This window comes from Aptenodytes forsteri, unplaced genomic scaffold (assembly GCF_000699145.1).
Source record: "Aptenodytes forsteri isolate BGI_AS27 unplaced genomic scaffold, ASM69914v1 Scaffold760, whole genome shotgun sequence".
Taxonomy (NCBI): Eukaryota; Metazoa; Chordata; class Aves; order Sphenisciformes; family Spheniscidae; genus Aptenodytes; species Aptenodytes forsteri.
In genome coordinates, this window is record NW_008796108.1 from 817487 (window position 1) to 842478 (window position 24992).

At 48.7% G+C, this 24992-nt stretch overlaps 1 protein-coding gene across 1 annotated transcript in view; it reads left to right on the plus strand.

Moving 5' to 3' along the window:
• Positions 1-24992, plus strand: part of NECTIN1 (nectin cell adhesion molecule 1) — a 65624-nt gene that overhangs the window by 39673 nt on the left and 959 nt on the right. Inside the window, exons 7-10 of the mRNA XM_009286750.2 lie at positions 9362-9509; positions 11555-11642; positions 12147-12257; positions 19793-19837. Of these exons, the coding sequence (XP_009285025.1) occupies positions 9362-9509; positions 11555-11642; positions 12147-12257; positions 19793-19837 (392 nt within the window). The remainder of the gene's footprint in view (positions 1-9361; positions 9510-11554; positions 11643-12146; positions 12258-19792; positions 19838-24992) is intronic.

Consider the following 24992-nt stretch of genomic DNA (forward strand, 5'->3'; position numbering starts at 1 on the left):
TCCCCCCTTCCTCCTCCTTCCCCCAGCTTTCTATGCTGAGCATGACGCCATATGGTGTGGGGTATCCCTTGGGTCAGTTGGGGTCAGCTGTCCCGGCCGTGTCCCCTCCCAGCTTCTTGTGCCCCCCCAGCCTGCTCACTGGTGGGGTGGGGTGAGGAGCAGAAAAGGCCTTGACTAAGTGTCAGCACTGCTCAGCAGTAACGAAAACATCCCTGTGTTATCAACACTGTTTCCAGCACAAATCCAAAACACAGCTCCATACTAGCTACTGGGAAGAAAATTAACTCTATCCCAGCCAAAACCAGCACAGCATCCAACAGCTTCACTCTCGCACATCACTCCAGAATGGCTGGCAGCTCCCTCCCTGCTCCAGGACGCTGAAGAGTCATTCTTTTGTCTGGACTGCAGCAGGTCTCAAGGGTATTTGAGAGGAGAGGAGAGAAGGGAAGGGGGTGTGTGAAGAGGCACAGCAGCCTCGAGCCTTCCTTGCTGCTGCAGCTACCAGGGGAGGTAAAAGAACTGTAGCCCTGTCCACCTTTCCATTTGCACAACTTTTCATACACTTTTGGCCAGATGACAGAGAAGCAGAGCAGTTCCTCCTCGCCCTGCCACACATACCCTGTGTCTGCACCTAACTCCCAGCAGTCTGTCTGCGTAGGTGCAAACAGGGAGCTGATCTCATCCTTTGGGGACATCCAAGATACAGCTGCCTGGTGCTTACAGCACCCCGGAGGCAACAGGAGACAAATATGGCCCAGGGCACATGGCCAAGCAGAGTGAGACGTTCCCAGGAGTGCTGCTGAAGATTGTTGAGCAAATTAACTCTATTAACACAAATGATAAGAGTGTGAGCTGCAGTCCCTGTACCTTCTATCTGACAGAATTCATCTGGTGGCTGCTTGTAATAGCATGACCTTAATGGACTCATCAAGGGAGCAAGGCTGTATCTCTGGCTAAACATGGATTTGGGACCACGCTGTGCTCTGGGCAGCTATAGCAGGCTGCTAAGATCAAGAGAGACACACTCTGGTGTAATGGGGTTCAGGATCTGGCCCCTTCATCCCTCCAGGAGAAGCAATTTCAAGTGTCATCACCTCCTCGAAACTGTATAGCAGAAGAAATAAATTACTAAAGGGATTTGATTGTTCATTACTCTGCTGAGCTGCAGGAAATGAAGCAGAACTAAAATTAAGGGCTGGGAGGCAGAGGAAACGTCAGATAACATTTCCCATCTTCTCCCCCCAAACAGGCCGGGGCACTCTCCATACTGCTGCACTGAGCTGTGGAAGCCCCTGGTTCTGGGAAGGCAGGGGAGTCTGCGGAGTTGGCCAAGCAGGTTGGAGAGAGGGCAGGGTGAGGTTTGTGCTGGATTTGGATAGATGGGTTAGAGACAACGAAGTCATGTCTGGCCCCTCTTTGCTAGAGCCACTGAGTGGCACAGAGAGACAGGGACATCCCAGGATCTGGAGTTAACGCAGACGTTTCTTGGCTGAGTGGAAAGCGCGGAGATGGAGCATGCGTGTGCATAGAGGGGCTAAGCTTCTGTGGGTGGACACTGCTGCAAAAGGCTGCTTGCTGTTGCACCCTCTGAACAACTGGCTCTTTCTGTTGCACAGTAATAACTTTGTGACGCTCTGTCCTTTCACACAGAGAAAAGGCTTCCTTCCTAAGCTCTCAAGCCATGTTTCCAGGTGCTGTTTAACAACTGCTACACTTTGCTCCAGGAGTGGAAGAAAAACCAGCCCACTAAGAGGTACCTGCAGGGGAGCTCCCACTACAACAGCTACTCCACAGAAGTCAGTCCTCATCTCTGCTGGATCCCATGGGGTTAACACACTGCTCCTATTGCTGCTATCCAAACCCCATCCTTGTTAGTGGCCACTGGGAAGCATTGCAAGGGAAGGTCACCAGGGGTTAAAGACGCATTCCAGACATGCTTTTGCAGCCAGCAGCTACTTAACCAGATGCTGCTTAACCAAGGATGACTCTGCTGCTTCCCCTGCAGGAGAGGAAAGGGAGAAAGCTGGTCATTACTGGAGAGACCCCAGATGCCTCCACCCTTGGTGAATGGCAAAGCAATTGCCTTTGCTGGAATGTGTGTGAAATCTCCACTATCAAGCACATCCATGTGTCCACTTGCAGTTGGTCATGCTCTTCAAAGCAGGCACCCCAGGGAGGGCTGGATCTGCACAGCACACTGCCAAGCTCTCCCAAAACCTCATCAGAGACAGGCAAGTGGTTTGCAAAATCTTTAAGTGCCAGTTAGACTAGTAAAAATTACAGAGGAAAGCAAAGTGGGCAGGGATCTTAAAGGGATGTTGTGATTAGTACCTAGACAGTGAGATACCCACGCTCCGAATGCACTCAGGACCCAGGGGATACCCAGTCATCTGGTCTTCAGCAGAGAGGAATTAGAGAGGGGATATAACAGGTCACTCATAGAGGGGCTTGGCAGTTGCGAGGGATTCCCACTTGTGGGAGGGAGAGGAAGGACAACGCAGAGAGCGGTCAGGAGCATTTGTTTGTTTAACCACCCTTGGTGACACTGGCTTGTGGCCCCACTCAAAACACACAATATAACCGAGACCCTCCCAGCACCCGTTTGCTTGGACCAGATGCAGGGAGGTGCACCAGCAAGCGGAGCAGCCCCGTGTGGGAGGCGAGCTCCCCCGCCTCACTGGGGCCCTGCGGACCCACCCTGTGCAGTGGGGGATTTCCAGGGGAATGAGGCTGAAGCCCCGTGCGGCGGCAGTGTCAGGATTGCAGCCATGGCTTGGCACTCACATCTGTGGTGGCTAATTGTGTAAATGAGAGTTACATCAACAAACACCCTTGGCTGGAGAGGCTGTGACGGCTTTTAAAATTCCTTCTGACTTATATCAGGGCATAGAGGCAGAAGAGCAGCTCTGCCTTCATTTTGGTGTTTAACCTTTGTTTGGCTGGCTGCATCCCCAGCTCCTGAGGTGACACAAAACCAGAAGCACCTTCTCTTGCTAGCAAGAGAGGTCCTGAGCTCTTTCTGTAGCTGGAGGAGTCTCTGAGAGGCAGGGATGGGGAGGGCTGCTGGATCAGCTCTGCTCTTGCTATGCTTTTGTCACCCAGTGAAGCCCAGACACTCCTCCTGCTCAGAAAACCCTGCCAGCCACCTTTGCTAACCAAATTGCTCCTCTTCCCCATGCTGAGGTCTAATTCTCCCTCTTTCTCTCACTGTGTGTCACCAGATGAACAGCACTTGGTAACAGAGCTGGTTCTGGATACTGCAGGGGTTAAGTTGTGCTGCAAACTGCAAACTGACCATCAAACATTGATTTGTGTTTGCACAGGGACAGTCTCTCCTCACTGTGAAGTGCTTTCACAAGTGTTTCTTGCAGCCTGGTCACCTCCACCTGCAGTTAGGCAAGGATCTGAGCTGGAGCAAGGTCTGAGCAGGGCTGAGGTGGGAGGAGACCGAGATGTTGTGTTCCCCTTCTCCACTTCAGGCCAGGACAAAAGGAAGGGGCATGAAGATTTTGGGCCCAGCTCTGATGGATGAAGGAAATGCTGCTGCTGAGGGGGCAGGATGGCACTTCAGCCTCACACACTAATGGTCCAGTGCCACTGGCTCAGCTTTCTAAGCAGCACCTTTCCCTTCTTAAACCCTTTTATCCTCTGGATGCTTAGCTGTCCCTGCAAGGGATTCACTTAATATACACAGTGAAGGGAACTGACCCCAGAGAAACCTACCCCACCTCTCCTCCCTCAGACTTAAGATCCCTTTAAAATCTCCAGTGACTTGCAAGCCCTGCTGGCTATCCTACCCTTTGGCCCATCAGCTCTGCCAGCTCACATCTCTGGCTCTCCTGGGAACAGTATTTCATTAACCCTTTGCAAACACAAGGCATCATGAGGCTCTGAACCAGCTTGTGCCTGGGGTGTGTATGCTATTGGAGCGTGCCTCAAATTAGCCAATCCTGCTCTTGTCTTTAAAACCAAACTGGAGATGTATTTGTTCTGCCAAGTTTTTCAACTCAGTTTAATTTAGCTGTGTGAACTTGCCGTGTCTCAGGCTCCCTGGAATGTGTCAGGTGGGGTGTATTATAAATATGCATCATCTGATCTCATTGTCTTGCTCAAAGGTTCAGCAGGCAGAAAGAGTCCAGCAAGTGCTAACTCCTTCCACTGGATCAGGGTGACAATCCAGGTCACAGACAGGCTTACTTTGAGCTGGCACTGTACCGGGACAGGCTGCTTTAGCCATGCAGGCTGTACATGCCTGTGAACAGGGGTGCAGCTGAGCACCAAGGTAACTTTAACTCTAGCAAGGCTGGCAGCTAGAAGAGCTTCAAAGCTGCTAGCATAAAGAAAGGAGAATTTCTTCCCATTGATTTGCAATGTGTCTGTGAGCGAGGCAGCACATTGCTGAGTGCCTTGGCTAGCCAGCCATGAAATAGATGGGGATTTGTTTTGTGTGTGGAGGTGATAAATGGAAAGGGAACCCTACTTTGCAACTGGTTACAGATACAGGCAGATCTTTGAGCCAATGGCTTATCAGAGATGTTGTATGTTCTTATGCTGGTTTTCTGTGAAGCACTGAGGGATCAAGTTGAAGTTAGGAGGCAAAGACAGAAGCAGTGTGCAGCGCTCTGAGCAAACTAGCTTCACTCAGAGCTGCAGTGAACTAGGCCCAGAGACTGACTCAGCTTCCAGATTTACCTGGGGGATGCAGGTTAGTGCCTCAGCAATTAGATGGGGCTCAGGCTCTCCCTGGGGCAGCTGAATACATGGCAGACAGTCAGGATAGAAAGAAGGCAGTACCGGTGTGAGACCCAGCCCTGTCACCCACCCTCACCCTTCCTGCCTGCCAGCACCTTTATCCCACCCCACAGCTGTCTCTGCAATTCGTGCATGACCCCATTCCATGGATCTGTTCCTCCCCACCTGCTCAGGCTGGATATCACTGCACATACACTGCAGCAAGTGCAGAATTATCTGGCTGATCACAGCTTTACATAAAAAGTTAATCCCAGACAGGCACATACCCTTGGTTGGGGATGTAAAATATCCCACTTTCAAGTCTTGATACCAAGAACAGCCAGGCTGCTTCATGATGCAAATGTCCCAGCCACACAAGTAGCTTTAAGGAAAGAGACCTTACTTCCAAAAGTGTGACAGACGCTGGTGGTCTTCCCTTTCCTTTTGCAAAGTCCTCCACATCACTCCCCCCATACCAAGAGCAAGTGAGTAATTTCCTCTGCTCTGGTATACCCTTCTCTAGAAGCTTTCCAGTTTATCCGTCTTTGCCTCACTTCAAGTTCCCTTTGGGAACACCTCTCTTGCTCTCCTGCAAGCTGGTTCTCAAAAGCCTTCGTTGTTCCTCTATTATTATTTACTATTGTGCTCTGCAGCTGCGCTATTTCACCCCGTGGGCACGGCACGTGTGGACAGCTCCGTCCGTTTGCCTCTGTGCTTCGAAACGCTACCATGGCTGTTTGCAGTAAATCTGAGCCACGGCTCTGTCCAGACAGAGTCATCAGCCCCACCGCTGTTTGGACAAGGGTTTTTTCATAGCTAGTGCTATGGAACTATGCGTCAGTTGTGCACTGTGATTGTGTCTGATGCATCTCTCCGGGATGGACATTCTTGTCTAGTGGACATTCTTCACTTATTTGGGAGATGTGAACAACTGACGGCATTGGACTGCTGGATGTGATTTAACTGAGCATTGGGACTGGTGAATTATAGTATCAGCACCTCACAAAATGTTTTAATTGATCTAGTTGGTAGAAAGATCTTCATCTGTTACCGGTTACTTTTGGAAACCCAGAGACACACACCATCAGGTGACTGGGAAGGATGCTTTATGGGTAGATAACCACTTTTCTTCCTTTCCTGTGTCTGCTTCCACCTCCAGAAGAGCGGTGGGAGAACAAAGTAATGAACAAAACTGCTCTGAAAGAGACTGGGGGTGGGGTGTCCTTCTTTTCTCCTTAATTGTAATACCATGAATTAATTCCGTTTCCAGCAGGAACGAGGAGTTCCCAGCAGCCCTTAGACATCCAGATAAGGCTGAGCTATTCGTTCAGCCCCTTTGGGTTCTCTGGTGTCTGCCTCACTGCCAACTGCTTCACACAAACTTTTTGGAGAGTTTTAAATTATTCGAGCGTGACACAGAGCAAGAGGTTTTGCATTCTTAATTGGCAAAGCCTTTTTCCACTCCAGTCTGGAGGCCCCTGAGCTGTCCTGCCAATTTATTCTGATCCTGATTCACAAGCCTTGCAAACATCTTCCCAGGGCTGCCCAAAAGCCCTGTCCATGTAACTGAATCCTCATCTGCCAGTTCTTATCATCTTCTCCTGAGGCTTTCCCGGTGCCCTCCTGTTTGACTTACAACACCCCTTCTTGCAGCCACCCTGCCCTCCAGAAAAGCCTTGTTGGTGCCTCTGACTTTACCTGTTAAAGAGGCAATGCAGACAGAGGAGGGAAGGAAATAGGCTGGTTTGCAGGTGAGCCCTCCAAACAGTACTAGCCACAGCTTTTTCCCAGGAAGGGGAGATTGAGGAAATAAACACCTGGGGATGCAGATGAAAGAAGGTTTTAAAAAGGGGGGTGGGGTGGTGTAGGAAAAAGAAAGAGGGAAGATCCAGCAGAAGGGAAGGTCTCTCTCTCTACCTCTCCCTGTTTCTTCTCCTCTCGTCTGTACTTTCTTGCTCTCTCAGGACTTCAATCTCTCATTTACCTTCCTTGTCTCCTGGTGTTTCCTCTTACGGTCAACAATTATCGCTGTTGCCTTTCACAGCTTCCTAGCTGGACTCCTGCAAAGATGTGACCAACACTTTTGCAGGATGGCTCAGCCTATCCTCAAGAAAGAGACCTGCACATGTAGGGGCAGGGCTTGTTGTCATAGGATTTTATCATTGTTTGGTACTTGCCGTTCTGTGGAAGCACTGCATTGCCACAGAGCCCTGTCTTAGGCAGCTGGGATGGGTACCAACACCCATAGTTCATACCATAGTCTTGAGAGCTTGCCAAGAAGGAAGTACTCTGATAGACACCCCAAAACATCTGCATTTCTCCTGGTGCTCCTCCGTTCTTTCCCTCTGCTCATCCACTTACTGTCTTTACCCAGTGCCCTGTATTTACCCCTCTCTCTTCTGCAAACTGATGGCTGCATTATCCCCACTTTAAATTTTCCTGGCCCCTTTCCGCTATTACACAGCCCTGTTCAAGTTCCTGGAGATTAATTTTAGCTTTATTTATTTATTTCCCCTCTTTCTCCTCCCACCTCCTTCCCCCCCCACATATACACACCTACTGATTTACAGCGGTAGTAGGAGGCTGATGTTCTCTGCTCGCTACCTGCCATCCAGAGAGCCATTAGGGGCCAATTCATCATGGAAATGCCCCAGCCAAAGTGACTGGAAGATTCTTTACAGTCGCCGTCCCTGCCACAATCTCGCATGCTGTCAGGGGCTTTGGATTGCAACATGTCAGCTGTCTGCCTGAGCATGGCTGTAAGTGAGCTGTCTCAGGGCAGAAATATTATTTACAAAATAATGTGGCTTATGGAGAAGGGAAGAGAAATAAAAGTGACTGCCGCTGCCGAGGACAGTGGGGAGCGAGGTCTCATGTTCTGGTGACTACAGCATCCTGCCACTCGAAGACACACAGCTCTGAGTTCTTAATTAAGGAACAGGGGAAGGTGGGGTGTGGGATGCTGACCAGTGGAGGCTCCGGGGTGTCCTTGCGAGGCAAGAGAAAACCAGGTTTGCATGGAAAGGGATGGGGGATCAGTGTCAAGACAATTCCCAGGGCAAATTCTTCATTGGTAGCAATGCCTCAGCATGGTGCTGGGAGTTCAAGTGTTTTGTACTGATACAGTAAATAAGCCAGTTTCTCTGCTGTGCAATTTCTTGGTATTGACCAGAGAGGGGACTTCCCTGGGAAATGTTTATACACCTCAGTTCACTTCTGGATGACAGCAGCAAATCTGAAAGGTGAAGAAGGCTGGCTGTGAGGTGAGGTCTGGGAATAGGCTGTTGGCAACGATTCAGCGCAGTCAGTTCTGCAATTGCACCTGGGACATGGGATTTCAGGGAGCCCAGCCTTTGAGCTAAGCAAGTGCTGAATCCATGGATGTGAGGTGGGAGTACGTGGCAGATTTTCACCCTGAAGAGTCCTGTATAAGTTGTCCTATGTGGTTTGGGAATGCGTGCATATACATTTTATAGCCATGCACACATGTAAAGTGGGTATAATTTTGAGGCCTTGGGGATGGGTAGTTTAGTGGAGATACTGGCTACCACTATGATACCCAAAGCCATAATTGTTGCAGAATAAGGTCCATATAGTCCAGTATCTAGTCTCTAAGAGCAGCCAGTAGCCAGTGCATTAATACAAAAATTAAGTGTGACAGACAAGTTCTACAAAGCACCTTGTTCCCTCATCCCTGTCTCACTCCCCTCCCCTGAATTTCTTTTCCTTCTCCTCCTCCTCCTTCTTCCTCCATTCCAATTATCTCCTCCTTTCATCACTGCCAGAGCTGTAAGTACAAAGTACCAATTAGCTAGTTTTCAAGTTTAATTAGGTTGGAAGGTAGAGCAAATTAAATCCTTTTATCGTACGTTTCAAAGCACTTTCCCATCAGGCCCATGGGATAGGTTTCCTTTGAATGAGGTCCACATTAGTCACCGAGGAGCTGGCCCAAGTCACAGAGCTCTCCAGCCATAGGACGAACAGGAGATGAAGTGCAAGATATGATATATCTCCCCCTCACCCCTAAATCCTACACTCAGGACATCTTCTTTGTAAGAGTTAGGGGTGCACATACCTCTGCTCCACCTCAATAAATTGAGCATTGGTCCTTAGCTCTTCTAAGGTCTACATTAATAGCAAAGCTCTCCTTCATTTCAACAGCGCCAGGAATTCAGTGAAGACACTGTGACAAAGCCCTGCAGAAGGCTTTCAAGATAGTTAAATAATATCAAGTAGCAGGTCCACATGAGTCCCTCTGCACCACATGGGACGGCTGCTTAGAAGCACCTTTATTCCCTAAACGCTTCTTTCTTTGAGGACAGAACAAAGGCAGAAAAACGGATCCAGGAATAACCACCTGATTTAAGGGGAAATTAAGCGGTTAGCTCTTGGAGACACAGTGGGCTGCGATTGTAGCCACAGCTTTCTGTTCCTCTTCAGCTCTGACTACTACATTTCAGTATGACCTGTCTCCCCCCATGAAGCTGCCCGCACACAGCTACCTGAGACAGTTTCAGAGTGCGTTGGCATCTTTGCTCCCAGAGCCCCTCGTTCTACTGGTCTTTGCACCTTACTGGTTGTGTTGTCTGATGCTCTAACCCTCTCTCCCGTGCTTCCCTGTGTGTTGCAGATAAGCCACTACCTCAGGGTGCCCCAGGAGGCATTATTGGGATCGTGGGAGGAGTCATCGCAGCAGCTCTCATCATCGGCGTGGCTGTCACCGTAATTATTGTCTACAGGCGGCAACAAAAGAACCGCACTGAAACGGACAATGACCTGTAAGTAGCACCACGCTCGCAGAAGTACAGCACAGTAATGGTACAGGTGCTATTGGATGGGGCAGCAGGCAGACAGCACCACTGACCCTTCTGCTACCTGCACACAAGAAAAGCCTGGTGGCAAACTGGTTTTCCTGCCATTTCTTCCTGTCTGCCACCGTCTGGCTCACTCCTCTGACTCTCTTCCCTTCCTTGGGGCCCCCCAGTGCTTTCCATCCTGCTCTCTCCTATTTCTGAACTCTTATCGCAAACATTAAGTGGAAACTGAAGCACAACGATGTTCACCCAGATGCTGCTTTTCCTTGGACACGGTGCAGCTGCTCAGTGCCACTCTCACCTCCAGTGGTAGGAGAGGACCCTATTCCTCCTTTTTCAGAGAAATGGCTTCAGGCTCCTGTTTTAGACTGAATCACATTCTGTCATCAGAGAGGGGTCTCGGATAGACCCTGAGCAGCTCTGAATGTATCCCAAAAAGTCCAGAAAGGATTCACATCCACTCAGCATTCCAGTTTTGTATATATGGTGCCAGCCTGAAGACATGAACTCTGACGATACGAGAGTAGGGAGAGGGGATGCCCCAGGGGCTCCTCTTTGACAGGTACTTGCTTTGCTCTGCCCTACACTGTGCAGCACAGACCCCAGGCAGGGATTTTGGTGGTGTGGAGTTCAGCCTATGCAGCCTGAACAGAGCCCTCTTCAGAAATATTTACCCTGGCCTCTTCCTGAAAAGCTCCGTCTTGTCACTGCCTTTTCACAAGAGCACCCCCTCCCTTCCTTCCCACCTCATAGGGGAGGCACGGAAAGCCCAAAGGCTAGAAGTTGCTTTTATCTTCCACAACCCCCACCTCATTGTTGTTACATCTTGGCCACATTTTGTGCTCCATTTAATCCCATTTGAGAGAGGGCATTGGAGGATAGCAGGAGAGGGAGGGAAGAGAACCAGGGAAAGCAGGAGGGGAGACAGAAAGGCAGACAAACAAAAAAATAGCACCACAAGGTGAAATTGCATCAACAGCATCGGCCCTATGATAGAGATGCATTCAGACAATCCACTTCCCACAATGGCCCTCCACGCAGGCACAGGGAAGAGCCACTTCAGCTGAGAATAGAAACACAATGGTGCCCTAGTTTGCAGAGGTGCTGCCTCTATTGTGGAGCCTGTTCCAAAGCCTCCGAAAGTTAATAGCATTTCTTTTCTTTAGAGCCATAAAGTCAATGTTTTGCAGAGCCTCAGGGACCCGTTTTACTCTCCCCCCTCACCTGTACACTCTGGTCCCATGCTGGAATCCATTGGCTTGCCAAGGAAAGTCACCCATCTCTATCAGAAGATCTGGTGAAGTTTGTACAGAGAGAAGGGAGGGGGAGCCAGCTAATGAGTGGGTCAGAGTTTTAATAAGTTTTGTAAAAGGATTAGACACATCTGTGCTTATGAACAGAATGTGCAGAGACCGTCTCTAGGCTGGGATTATAATGGCTGCCAATCCTTATGCTCTGGGGCAAAAGCTGATCCCCTGACTGGGGGTCAGGGATAAATGTCCCTGCGTGGCATAGCATGTCTATGAGGAAGATTCAAACTCCTACTGGGAAGCCTGTGGCAGGGGCTACTGTTCCAGGTAAGCTCCCGAATTGGGTCTGACATTACCTTGTTGATTTGCAGTGATCACTGCCAGACACTTTCTTGTACCCTACAGCCACAAAATGAGCCACCTCCCATGGGATGATTTGGAGCCATTCCAAAACAGAGCCAGGAGACAGGTATCCCAGCTGCACCCTTGGGATCTGCAATCCAACATGGGGATTTGCTTGGAATTAGGAACAGGATGCTAGGAGGGAGGTTATTTCTAGTAACAATTCTAACTGCAGTGAGAAAGAGGGCATGGGGGGGGGCGGGGTTACTGAGAATAATCGATATGATTATATTGGCAGTTCGGTGACAAATATAATCAAATCTTTGGTGCATGCAGGATCCGGCTTGTTGTGGCACATCAAAGCAAGCAGACCCCTTTCTCTTGCTCTCTAATCAGCAACCTCTTCTTTGTCTGCAGAATTGACTTGCCTCCATCCCACAAACCTGCCCCTCCACCAAAGAGGAAACAGGAGATGAAAAGCCACCTGACTGCAGAAGACATCCAGGTATGCCTCCCCAGCCCAGCTGCAAGTTCCTTCCTCTGGCAAGGAAAACTGACTCCAAGCAGTGTCCACAGTGCCTAAATTTTGGAAGGTTTGCAAGAGCAAAGAAGTCCATTGCCTAAGTTTGAGGGGCAGCAAGAAAGGACTTGTCTGCTCAGAATTCCCAAACATTGGCACTAACTGAAAGCTGTAATTTGGATCCTGGTACTCTCTTTTGTGGGGATTGAATTCTGAATGAGGTGGTGTTCAGACGGGCTCTGAGGTGTGAGGACTTTTGAGCATCCCCACCATTTTGAATGTCATGAGTGGTAGTGAGGGGTGTGAGAATGAAAGAAAAGAGAACAGGAGGCAAATAATACGGTAGGAGCAAGGGAGCAGGTAAGATGCACTGCCCTTCATGGTGATACCTTGTGGTGGTGTCACCTGAAGCAGATGGTGCCCCAAGCTGTGACAGAAGGATAGTACTTGCTGTTCTCATCCCTCTTCTCTCTCTCTCCTCTATAACAGGTTGTTCACTTAGACAACATGAAACACGAGGAGGAAATCCAGAAACTCCCTTTGCAGACTCCATACTATGACATGGCAGCCACCGAGCCCTCTCCCTACACTGACAAACTGGTAAGGAGATCCGGGTGCTAATAGTACTGCCTGGCCTCATCCTCGCCCCCAGCCTCACTGCCTTTCACACAGGATCTCTCACCCTAAAAAATGAAAGACCCCCACCATCCACAGGGGTGAACAAGCAGCCTTCGCAGTCCAGGAGTATCCTCTCCTGGAGGAAGGCAACCTCCACACTCTGATCTCAGCCAACCTTTCAAATACCACTGATCCTAATTCAGCACTTGCCCCTTTTGCCCTTGGTTTCCATAGGTCCTAGAGCTGTGCCTTTATGGGTCATTCCTCAGTAAAACACCCTGCTTATTCCAAATCTTCATCAGAGGACTATCACAACCTGTGGTAGTCTCATCTTTACCTACATATGACAGCTAAGCCTACGAACCACCTATCCCACCCCAGTCACTCTTCACCTCCTGCAACTGAGCCCCTTGCTCAATTGTTTGCAGCCAAAAGAAGCAGCTCTCAAAAAGCAGCATCCACCACAGTGAGAGCTTCACAAAGCAATTATCTGCAGGGCAGAGCATGCCAGCGTTTGACTCTCAATTGACAACAAGTTCTTTAAACCCCCTTTTTTTTGTGTGGATTTATTCAGCCTCAGATAGGGAGATGCTGATGTGAGGCACCAGCAGCAGAGAGATTAAGGGTCAGGGAGAGATATTAGCAGCCATGCGGGAAAGGCTGGTTTTCAAGGACTGAGACTGAAGGAGGAAATGTTAGATTCAAAGGGCAAAGGCATAGGAAACAGAACAGGTAGGATTAGAGTCCTCCCTTAACGAGAAAACAGAAAACCTTCCTCCTCCCAGGCCTTGGACAATATCCTTTCCCTCCCTCACCCCATCACATGGGGCTGATCCCCCCCCATCCTCCATGGGAGACACGGGATCCCCATGTAAATGCTGCAGGTCTCTCAAACTCTTCCCCCACGAGGGGTGGTTCAGAGCACTACACACCAAGCCTGGTGCTTCTACATCTCAGCAATGTGAACCCATTTGTTTGAGAAAGCAGTATAAATATCAGCCCATACTAGAGTAATATTTTACAAACATAACTAATTATAACCCTCCCTCCAGTTCATCCTGGAATGACCCTTTAATGTGTATTCCTGTGCAGATAATAGAAGGACAGGGACCAGTAACCTTTAGCTAGCAGAAGTCTGCAGCAAGACAGATGCCGAAGGCACTGGAAATAAAAAGACACGGTTCTGTGCTGAGCTGTGTTGGTGTGATCCTATTTACTTCATCCTAGCTGAACGTGGTTGATGTCCCTAAAGAAAAACTTCCCTTTGGAGCCCTCCCTCAGTCCTGGGGCTTGTCTCCAGCTCTTTCTAATCCTTGCTGAGTGGTAGCTGAGTTTTAAATGAAACACAGGATGCTAGAGCCAGACGGGCTGCTCTGTGGAGAGCATCTAAGAGCTGAATTTCAGGCAAGCAGGAGGATGGAGGAGCTCATTTCGGGAAATAACGAGTAGTCAGTTAATTAAGTGGCAGAGTTAGTGATGCGAGATGGGGCCTGATGGGTAGCTGCTCCGTAACCATGGGAACCGAGTTTGCTGCTCTCAATCCTGATCTGAGAAGATGCATTTCTATGTCCCACACTTGGCACTTGCTGCTCCTTAGCCATAGTTTTAGCCAAGAGGTGACAGACTGTGGAGCCCTCATTTCATTTGACCCATGAAGAAACTCCCTTTGCAGCAGGGATGTGGCATCTGGGTGACTCAACCGCTGCTGCCACAGCTGTGCCCGCTCTCGGCACAAGTCTAGCACAACTGTGAATTGGCCCTGTCCTCTGGTCAGCTTGGCTGGCAGTCCCTGTAAATGGTATCAGGCTCCCCCACCATGCAGATGCACCATGCTTTGGCTTTTTGCCCCGGGAATGAGATGAGGCTTGCTCCCATTTCCTGCTAAATCACTGTATCCTTTGGGCAGGCAGCAGGCTATTCAAGTTTGTGACTGGTAAGGGGAAGGAGGGTGTCACTTCGCTGCCAGGGAGTGCTGGTTTTGCTGGATTCTTCCCAGATAACACAGACAGTATGTGCTGCCACAGCCAGGGCCAGGTGTGCATCATGTTGCCCAGCCACGCTTTGAAGGGAGCCAGCTTTTGCCCTCCTCCCTGCAGGACCACTCGGAGGCATCACTTTTTTCACCCCTAAAGCATTGCAGAGGCCTCCTGTTCATGTCGCAGACATGCACTTCCCTGCAGAGGAGATGCTGAGGAGTGTCTGGCTGGGATAGCACTTGCACGGAAACCTCTGGAGAACAGCAGCAGGGATAGTGGTGGTTACCAAAACCAGCACACTCAGCTCAGGCTCAGTCACCACATTCCAACAGCATGCTAAGGGAGGGACTGACGAAGGCAGGCTAGACCTGGCACAGTCCTTCACCTGAGAGATGGGTCAGTTGGAGGATGAGGAGGGAAGCACATTCCTTCAGCTTCATTGGGTCTCTGCCAACCTCACTTTGATACAGTCCCCCTCCCACTGTGTTCAGACGCAGATGTAGGCAGCTGCTCTGTTCTGTATGTGGTTCTGGGATCCTTTAGAGGGGAACGCACAAGAGAAAGGCAGGATATTCTTGTTCTGCTTGCACTTCATCTGGAGATTTGACTTGGGAGGGTAGTGAAGAAGACGAGAGTTGAAGGGAAGGGATTCTGCAGGAAAATGGGGTGGGTGCATTCAGCTTTAAATGAATTGTGCAAAACCTCGCAATTTGGGATAAACTAGATTCATCACAAGGCGGCATGAAAGCCACTGCCTGGGGTTGACAATTTCACAGCACTAGAATGGGAGTCAAAAAGTGATTAGAGATGGCAAAGAGTGAGGGAGGGGAAAATGGAGAGGTGCCAGGAGAAAATAAAACAGGCAGGTGGAGGAGGAATCCGCAAAGAGGGTGTGCAGGTATGTGTGTGCGGACATGTGCAGATGCATGCTGGCAGGGGACCAGGTGAAGGGGAGAGGCTGGGGCATGTCTGCAGGGACAGGATACCTGCAGAAAGTAGCAGGGGCAGGCCCTGTGTCAGAGGCTACAAAGGAATATGTATGTTTATGTGTTGCAAACTGTGGGAAAGATAACATGAAGCTGACAGCACAGAAATATGCAAGGACAGTGTAGTGGACAATTAAAGGTACAGAAGTGGACATGAGGGTGCTGGGGTTGCCTGCAGCATTTGTCTCTGAGCTCTTGTGGGGTAAAAGCTTTGGTTTATGTGAGGATATCTAAGCCAGAGTGAATGGGATGGAAAGGTAAGTGTGTGTTTCAGATAACACCTACAAAGACTATGCATGCCTGAGAGTGCCGGTACCCACGTGTGTCAGTGCACAGAGTGACACATGTGTGGGTAAAAGCAGAGGTGTGCTCTGTGTGCACATGGCAGTGCCTATGTGTCACATAGATGCTGTGTGTTTGTGTGCGAGAGGGAGCGTGAGCGAGAGAGGTGGAGGTACGAGTGCATGTAGGAGCAGAAGTATGATGAGTGTATGTATCGGCAATACCCATTTGCACAGGTAGAAGGGAAAGTTTCATGGCTGCAGACAGCAAAACAATTCCTTTCAGTTTACAGGGCAATTACCAGGGTGCTGATGCTGATGATTTACACAGAGTGCTTGCATGTGGTAGTGCTAGACCTTGTATACAAGTCACATTATTGATATTGTAATAAATTTTGCTCCAAACAAGCAGCAGGGAGCAGGAGCAAGCCCAAGAGTGGCAGAAAGCAAGGGAACTCCATGGAGAAAACACCTCCAGTGGGAAGGAAGCACTATTTTGGAGAGGAGCGAGGCAAAGTAGACAGCATAGGAACGAGGAGGTAGGAATGAGGAGGTAAAGACTTCGTCTGCCTTTCTCTGGGACTAGAGGGGGTACTGAGATACAAAGTTCAGGGGGAAAGAGTTCTGCAGGGCATAGGTTTAGGTTTGAGACTGGAGTTGGCATTACTGATTTTCTTAAATGTCCATAGACACTCAGTCTGGGTCCAGACACGAAGCAGAGAGGCCATAGGATACACAGCTTTCATACCAGCAACTTGCCACTGCCATCTGTTCACCTCCCCAAGGGCAGGAAAGAGGGCGACCTCAAACCTCCTGGTCCTCCAGCATCCAGCTTTACTGGGCACCACAGGGGATCTGGACACTGGAAATGCTGCTGCAGCCGTGTGCCCCTTTCCCCTCATCCCGGTGGCTGGGGAACACCAGCAGGGAGCCAAACCCTGCCACAGGACAGTGCAGCAGTCAGAGATAATCACTCACTGAATAACCCCTTCCAACGACAGGCACTAAACCAGCTCATTACAGGGCTATAAACTTCTGAAAATGGCTCTGCCACAGCTGGTACATGGCAGAGGACACTTCCAAAAAAAGAGAAGAGAAACATTTTCAAATTAAACACCTTTTGCATAATTGCCATGTGATGTAGCCATTTTGGAAAGGGGATAGAGAAACTGGAAAGCTATTTCATTTGGAAGAGACAACTCTCTCCTCTCAGAGAGGCTTAGCAGATCCTTGGCTAATGCTGGCACAGAAACCAGGCCCAAAAGCGAGTATTAAAGAAACTCCACAGGGCAAGTAGCCAGGGTACCCCCTCACACCTCGGCTACTGACACCAGGGCTCCTCCTGGTGACTCATTTTCCCCACTGAGCAGTGAGGTCTCCAGGCCATCCTGCCTTCCAGGGTTCTCTGACCAATATTATTTGCAAAGCATGAGAGATGTCTGGGTAGGAATGATCAGACAAATTGGATAATATTCCATTCATGCAGTTCTTGCTGATAAGCCCGCTTAGTAAGGGAATACCCATAAATATTTTCATGCCAAAGAAGGATGCTTTTAGCATCTATTAGACATTATTACAATGACAAAATCATGCTGCATAGTTAATCTGCAGTAGCATACTGTGCAGTCAAGCCTCATGTTAAAATGTAGCACTTAAGAACTCTCCAGCCCCCACGCTAGGGCAAAACAACAGTATTGACTAAGCAGTGTCATTTCCCCATGGTAAGGCATCTGCTGCAAACCTGCCCTTGGAGCTATGGCTTTAAAGCCACTCCCTCCAGGTATCTCCTTCCCGACACCCAAAATTCAAGCCTTCCCCATGGTTTTCACTCATGCCCCCAAACCCTGCGTTTGCCTCCAGCGTGCTGCGATGAACCCCAAATTCCTGGGTCAAAACTGACAGCTCAGGTATCCAATAAGGTTTGAATTCACTGAACCACCCCCAGCTAAGGAAAATGCTGATGCCAGAGGGGTTGATGGGAAGATCAGAGCAGCGAGATGCTGCTGGGAGCAGCCCCAGTAAAAGGGGCAGACGGGGCAGTTGCTGGGAGTGCTGCCAACCTGGGCTGAGTGACTCAGCTCAGTGGTGAATTTGTGGAGCAGTGCCATTAGGACCTTTGCTTTGATTTGGGATTTTACCTGACTGATTGTTCATTACCTCCCTACCTCCCTCTTTTTAACTGTTTTTTCTTCCTCCCCCCTCTCACCCTTTTCTTCTTTCTCCTTCCACACACTCCCTCTCCTGTCTCATTCACTCGCTCCCCACCTTCTGCACGGTTCCTGTGTTCTCACTCCCCCGCCTCTCCACTTCAACCCCAATTCCTCCCCCCTGTGTCCCTACCGCCTTGCTGCTCTCTTCTCTCCAGAACCCTGGCAACAAGGACTGTGATGTCCACTATGCAGAGCTGGACACTTCCGCTCTGGCCTCGTCACCCAGTCCTCGGACCTCCATCCATGCTGGCGGAGACCTAGTCGAGTATGCAACCATCCAGCCCAACTTACGCTAGCGCATGTCACTCTAGGCCCTTTCCCCTCAGATTCTGGCCTCAAGGTACACAATCGCACTCTGCCTTCCTCACTGCGCCCCTCTGAAAGTCAGTGCTCCCCTCCGCATCTCCTCCCCTTCCTGTGGAGTGGCCCCCATGCATCCAGTCTGTCCTCCTCCCCACTCCCTCCACCTCCTGCATGCTGCCCACGATGGCTGCTCTCTTTGCTACCCTTATTTCTGGGGGTGCTGACAGGAACGCCTTTGCCTTGTCTTGCCTTCTGCGCATGCTTTTTGCAGTGTTTTCCTTTGCTTTCTACAGTGAGGCGAAGCATGTGGGAGGGGAAAAGGGTTAATGGCTTTGTTTCAGAACAGGGGTCTGCCCCCTCTGCAGTCAGTGTGGCTGGAGACACAGGGAGAAACGAGGTGGGTTTGAAGGGTACAGCTCTTGGTGTGGGATTTGGTTTGGTGAATTTTTGTAAGGCTCACCAGCACGAAGCAAAGCAGCAATACTAGGATGTGCAGAAGCTGAAGCCAAAAGCCTCGTGGAGATGTTAAGAGGGCCTTTCCAAGCTAGTCAGTACAAGAAGGGGAGGGAATGAAAATGGGACTGACTAAAAGAAAAAAAAAAATAAAGAAAAAAAGAAGAGTTTGTATGTATGGAAGCAACTATAGATAAGATGGAGCATATGTGCATGTGTGAAAGAACAAGGTGGGAGAGTATGTGAGAGAATATGGGAACACGTAAACGTTCCTGCATCTGAAAGAGTCGGTGAATAAGAGACAGTCAGAGAGGGACTGCGTATGCGAAAATAAAAGAGCTTGCGTTGCATGAGGTTGGCGCAGACAGCATGTTTGGATGTTTGAGAGAAAGGGAGAAAGATTGTTTTCTTTGGTGCTCTCCTCCTCAAAATTAGAAACCAGACCTGACTGTTTCCCTGTTCATGTTTTTCTGACCACTTTAAGTGTCACCAAGCTCCTTCAAGCTCAGGTCCTGTGGCAGGGACTGATTAGGACTCAGCTTGTGTTTAAACCTACAAGTGGTTGTTCTGGACCATCTCTAGCTACCAGTGACCCTTTGAAATGGAATGGTGTTTGCAGTGGAAAGAGGTGTCTTCGGCTCTTACATTCCATTACCCTATAATCATACCCTTTTCTCAGGTATTAAAGCCACCAGGTCCCTATCTGAAAGGGAGGCAACTCTCCTTTCCCACCCCATGGGAGATTTGCTGGGTGATGCCAAGAATTGTCGGCCAAGGAATTGCCATTGGCAGCCCTGTCCTTGGCTATGACTTTCCCTCGCTCCTGTGTATTCCCTGAGTTGTGGTGACCACAGCTTCTGCCTTGCTCCACAGAGGAGGCACACAGAGAAGCAGTAGCTTGGCGATGGGGAGGGGTGGTTTGGAGAAGATAACAGAGGGCAAGGGAATTGGATCCTTGGGAAGGAGGGGAATAGCTCCGTGCAGGAGGATAAGCAGGGGAAAAAAGGTGTTTTTAAAAAGTCCCACCAGACAGTCCTGTTGATGTAGTGCCTCCTTGCAGACTAGGAACATCTGTGCTAACAGGTGGGTTAAGGTAGAGCAGAAACACCCGGGGTGGAAGGTGTGCAATGGGTTAGTTCCTTTTGCCTTTATCCCTGTGGTCCCTGGTTTTCCTGTGTTGGAAGCAGCCCTGTAGTTCCCTTGCTGTAGCAAAACCCTTCCAGGTAAGTGTCTGCAGCAGGCCTGGCCTGGACCAGAACGGTAACCTCTCTCTTTTGCGGTGTCTCTCTCACCCACCCCTGCTCCCAGAATGAGGATCAAGGTCTTCGTAGACGTAATGAGCGAGAATGGACAGTAAGTTTTGGATCAGTTTGGTTTTTCTTTTCTCCATTTGGTTGTGGGGTCTGTTTGTCACTGGAGAGAGGTGCTGATCAGCTCCCAGGCACCTGCCTGCCTGTCACCAACAGGCAGCAGCACTGCCAGCCTCTTGCACACAGAGAGAGGATGAAAACGCCAGCCCAGGGGAAGATGTAGTTGAAAGCAGCCACCTTCCCTTATGCCTTCACCTCCAGTTCCCAACAGTTTCTTGGGTTGCACTGGAGGACCACTCCCACTGTTACAAACAAGGCAAGCGCTCCCTAATCCATCTTGGGAGGTCTCGCCTTGTCCTCCCTGGGGTGGGGGATTTTATCGTCAGCAAAAGGACAGTAATCCTCCAAATCCAAATTTGGAAATCCTCCCAGTTTCTCTGAAGTAAAAATAAAGCCAGTCATATGGTGCTTTGAAGGTGTAATCTCACTGCCACAAAATCTCCCTGGTAAGGCACACCACAGATCAGGGTGATTTTTTTTTTTAATGCTTTTTAATTGTTTCCTCCCCCTTCACCTCCCCACACTTCTGCTCTCAGTTTTGTTTGGGAATTTCTTGTCCCTGTTACAGCAAGAATAGCTCAAAACCATGAGACTCGCACCAAGATCCCAGCAAATTAGTGACCAGGGTTCAGATTCCCAGCTCTGCCTTCTGAATGTCCCTATAACACTATTAAACCTGCACCAGTTACAGATTTGGTGCAGACTGAGCTGGGGATATTGGAGAACCATCAAATGTAGCAGCCTTGACTTAGTTCCCATTCGCCACATTTCCTCCCTATCAACACCAAGGTTGCCTGAATACCCCCCCAGGTCAATAGCCCCATTTCCAATTTTTAGGAGAAATAAAGCAAAGAACTAAGGTGGCTCCTTATTAGTTTCCCATCAGTAAATGAGGATAACAGCCCTGTCCTGACTCCAGAAGGGTAGAGAGAAGGACCTAGGAGAGAAACAGCATGAAGGGAAATGTTTAAGATTAATGATGGTCTAAGATGCTATAGGAACACAGAACAGGTACTATAGACAGAGAGAGAGTGAGTTAAAAGCATGCTGTAAGAAGGAATGCAGCCTTATGAGCAAGTTTTCTGCAGAAATAATACTTGCATGTGTCTGTGGGTGCATCCCTCATCATAGGTCCTTACCCTATATTTCAGCCTTCCTCATGCTCAACCTTGAACCCAGGGGTGAGCTGCTCTGTCCCACTTGCCCTCAGTTTTGTCCTCACAGAAGTCCACCACTCCTAAGAGCAAGCTCAGGGCCACTGGTTCCCACCCATCCCCGATACATTAATGTTTGTTCTTTACTCAGGACTGATTATCCCCGGAGCTCCCTCATAGATAAGGTGTCAAACAGAGTGCAGGAGCATGCCAGGACATACCTAAAGTTGTGGCCGTACTTGGAAGTTGAAAAGCAGGTCAAAAATGCTGAACAGGGAGTTTAGAAACAGGGAGGAGAGGATGTGAGGCTCCCAACACCATGATGAAATGTTCTTATTTTTGGTTCCCATTATATTTTCTATCTTCCAACACCTACATCCTCTCCACTGACTGGTCTGCACTGTGACAACAGTCCTCTGTTGCTGTCACTCAACAAAATGCTTCTCTCTATCCATCAGCCTGTGCTGCATCCCAAAATTCAAAGCCAACTGATGGAGAGGATCAGGGTAGTGGCAGCCCAAAGTTCGAATAGTTTTGAACAGCAGGGACTTTTCCCAGCCAGGGAAGAGGCTAACACATCCGATAGGTGCATGAATGTGCACTGTGTTTGCCTTGAGTTTGGCCAAGCAGAGAAAACCAGCCTACTTCTGTTTGTGAGCCATGCTGCAAGACTAAAGACAAGTTTAAACTGCATGAGAGATTATTAACTGGCTCTTGGGCTTTTGAGCAATAGCAGAAACCACAGTCCTCTGTGGCGGTATCTGTCCAACTCTCACATGTAATAGAGTTGTCAGATTTTCCAGAGAAAAATATAGCAGAGGAATCCTCAGGACCCTGAGAAGTTTTTCTTCACTTTTAGACCAGTAAGACCTCATTATTTAGGGATGATTAAAAGTATAGGATGTAGTCAGGTCGGAGGGAAAGCTGTCTGCAGCACACCTAGTTTTACCAAAGAGATGATCTGCAAATAGAAGAAAAGCTGGAGACAGGTGTATAGGGGATGGAGAAGGGTTGAGAGTAAGTCATGGCAGAAATGAAAGCTCTCTAATTCAATCAAATAAAGACTGTTTAAAGGTAATCTGCCAGGCTGTCTGAAATGGATAGATTGCTGACATCCCCTTTAATCAAGCTCTTGAAAATAAAACTGAGAGGGGAGGATGTAACCCAGCTAATGAAGAATTGTACGGAGTCATGCTGGAAACAAAAGCAAGTGGGAGAAGTCAGGTGGGGGAAAGTGGCAGAATGGTGTGCCAGTTCAATCTAATTAGTTCATTATCCCTAATTTAATTTCAAACTTTGTTAAAGATAAATTAGATTTGGGAAAAGTCACAGTGGGACTGGGGAAGGAAGTCAGAGGGCACCGGCTGCTAAATATGTTAAAAAACATCAGGCTGATTTTGTTCTCTTCCCTTTCGCTACTTAGAAATGAGATCAGGGAACAAAGCAGAAGCAATGCGACTTCTGGCTTCACATGCTGAAGAAAGGTGAAAAGAGACAGGGAAGTCTCTTCCTTTGAGCCCGACGCTGGCATTCTCCAGCTGCCCTGCTCTGGCCCCACTCCCACCTGTGAAGAGTGAGCACAAAACACTGGCCAGAAAGAAAAGAGCTTGTTCAGACTCATCTGGCCAAATAGAAGTGCTGACAAAATTGCACTTGTTTTCTCTAGCCCTACTTCATGGATGCTTGTTTCATGCCCACGCTAACTCATAGATAAACAGAAAGAAATAGGCTTTGCTGACCCAGTATATTGTCAATAGGCAGCCCAAAAAATAGTATCTCATGACCCCTTCTGCTTCTTTCAGTGTTAGATGCTAACAACCAGCTCAATTTACACAAGATGTGTACTTATGTTAACTAAGAATCTCTTTCCTATTAGACCTTTCTGTCTATTAGACCTTTTGAGTGCACAGATTAGTGTGAAGTCCCATGCTTTTCTGTTGCATGCTCAAAAAGCATATAAACCTACCCTCCCATGTAATTGATAATAGATTGCTAGCCTTGCTAAGAGACCTTCTTGCCTGCTATGTCTTACTGAATTTCAACCATTGAAACAACTTCCCTTTCAGGTCAGCTTTATCCAGAAAGTTGAGCTATCAGTTAATGACTTACCTCTCTAAAACAGGAGGAGAGCATGGCTAATGCTTTTCTTCCCCTTGCAGGTATGGAAAGGAGTTCTGTTGCATTTGAGATTTCCTGAGAGTAGGTTATACAGGGAGAGGACCCTCACACATGCTGTGCTGACTAACACTCTCCCTAGCTGCTAGCCCTTCTTTATCCCTTTTTATCAGCTGGGGCCATCAGAAGAATAGCAATCAGCTGTTCTTTGTTCCCTGCTTCCCTTATGGTATGGATCCCTGTTTATGCTATAGAATTTGTATGAAGATAACTGTCTCCAGGCTTGAAGTATGTGTTGCCACAGCCTGCCCAGTTTTCCAGCCAGAGGGTTGTGTGTGGTACAGTGTAAAACTGAGCCTTGAATTCTGTAGAGGCCTAAACTTTCTGTGTAAATATAGCTCGCACCTGGGAATGGGAGAGCTGTAAGTCAGGGCTGCCTAAAGCAGCCAGGTAGAGATTGTAGGGGTTAAGGTAGAGTTAGTGAAGCTTCCTCATGTCCCCTGGCGTGGGTTCCTCCAGTTAAACAGCTATAATGCTGCACAGCACCTCTCCACCTCTTCATTTTGCAATTAAAAGCCAGAAGTGGACAAAAACCTCATGAGGTAGCTGTGGGAATGGCCCACCCGAATTTCAGATACCAATGCAGCAATTCTAAGTAGAAGGGGCCTAGAGGCTACTATTCTTTGCTGTCTGGCCAGGTCAAGATCACTGACTTTTAAAAGCTTAAGCAGTGGGATATACAGTTTTGCCGAGGAAAGGGAAATGAAAATCAGATTGACCTTAGATTGCTGCTGCTTTCCTGGTGTTCAGACAAACTTTCCATCCTCTGGCAGCCTTCATTGCTCTTAGCAAAGCTGTTCCTGAAATTGCCTTAAGACTGTGCAGCCCTCCAACTTGCTTGTTGCCTCTTCTAGCAGTCTGAACCATTAATAAATTATTGTTGACACTTTGTTTTCTATATGATTTTTTTAAGCATCCTGGTGAAATATTTATCCAGGAACTGGCAGCAGACAAGCAGAGTAGATTGTTCTGTTCCCTCAGGCATTTTCTCCTGAGGGTCAAGTCCTTGTCCTTTCCACTAAACAGACTGTTTCTGGTGTTTTGAAAGAGAACAAGGAAGGACTTGAGGGCAAGTTACTTGCTTCTAACAGCCCCAGTTCAAACCACAGGCATAAAAGGTGATTGCCAGTGCATTTGCTCTCTCTTAGAGAAGAGATTAGCCCTTGGTGAGAGCCCATGAATGTGGGTTGATTTTAAAGACCAAAAGCACTGTCCTCGCTAGATGTCCCTCCTGCTTGGGTCATCTTGCAGAGCTTCAAACCGGAGGAAAGGGTCTGTGAGCAGGCAGGAATCCTTCCCATCTGCTGCCACCCTCTGGGGAGCCAGATTCCTGGGCTGTGGGAAAGCTCTGCACTCCTCTGAGCTTACACAGGCGTCCCCCGCAGGCACACCAGGAGAGGCAGGGGGGTCTCTCTCCTCCTGTTGCTGCTGTTTGCATGGAACTTCTGGGAGAAAAAGGTTCTTTGCAATTTTTGCACTCGAACAAGCAGTGTTTCTTCATTACTGCTTGCCACACCTCTGCAAAATTATCTCAATAGAAATCAAAGCACTTTGGACTCCGAGGGGTTTTCATTTCATTTGGCACTTAAAGAGGAAGAATCAGATTTTGCAAAGCATCCATAATACACTCCATCAGAGGGAAGATCGTGGGACCACACAGCAGTCTCGATCTTGCGAGTGCTTTATATTCTCTGTAGTTGATTTGACTTACAAAACTGGCCCCGAGGCTTTCAGTGGAACTGTTCACACAGGTAAAGCTTAGCGCATGCACTCCTATCTACTAGGTAAACATTAGACACAATAACTTAC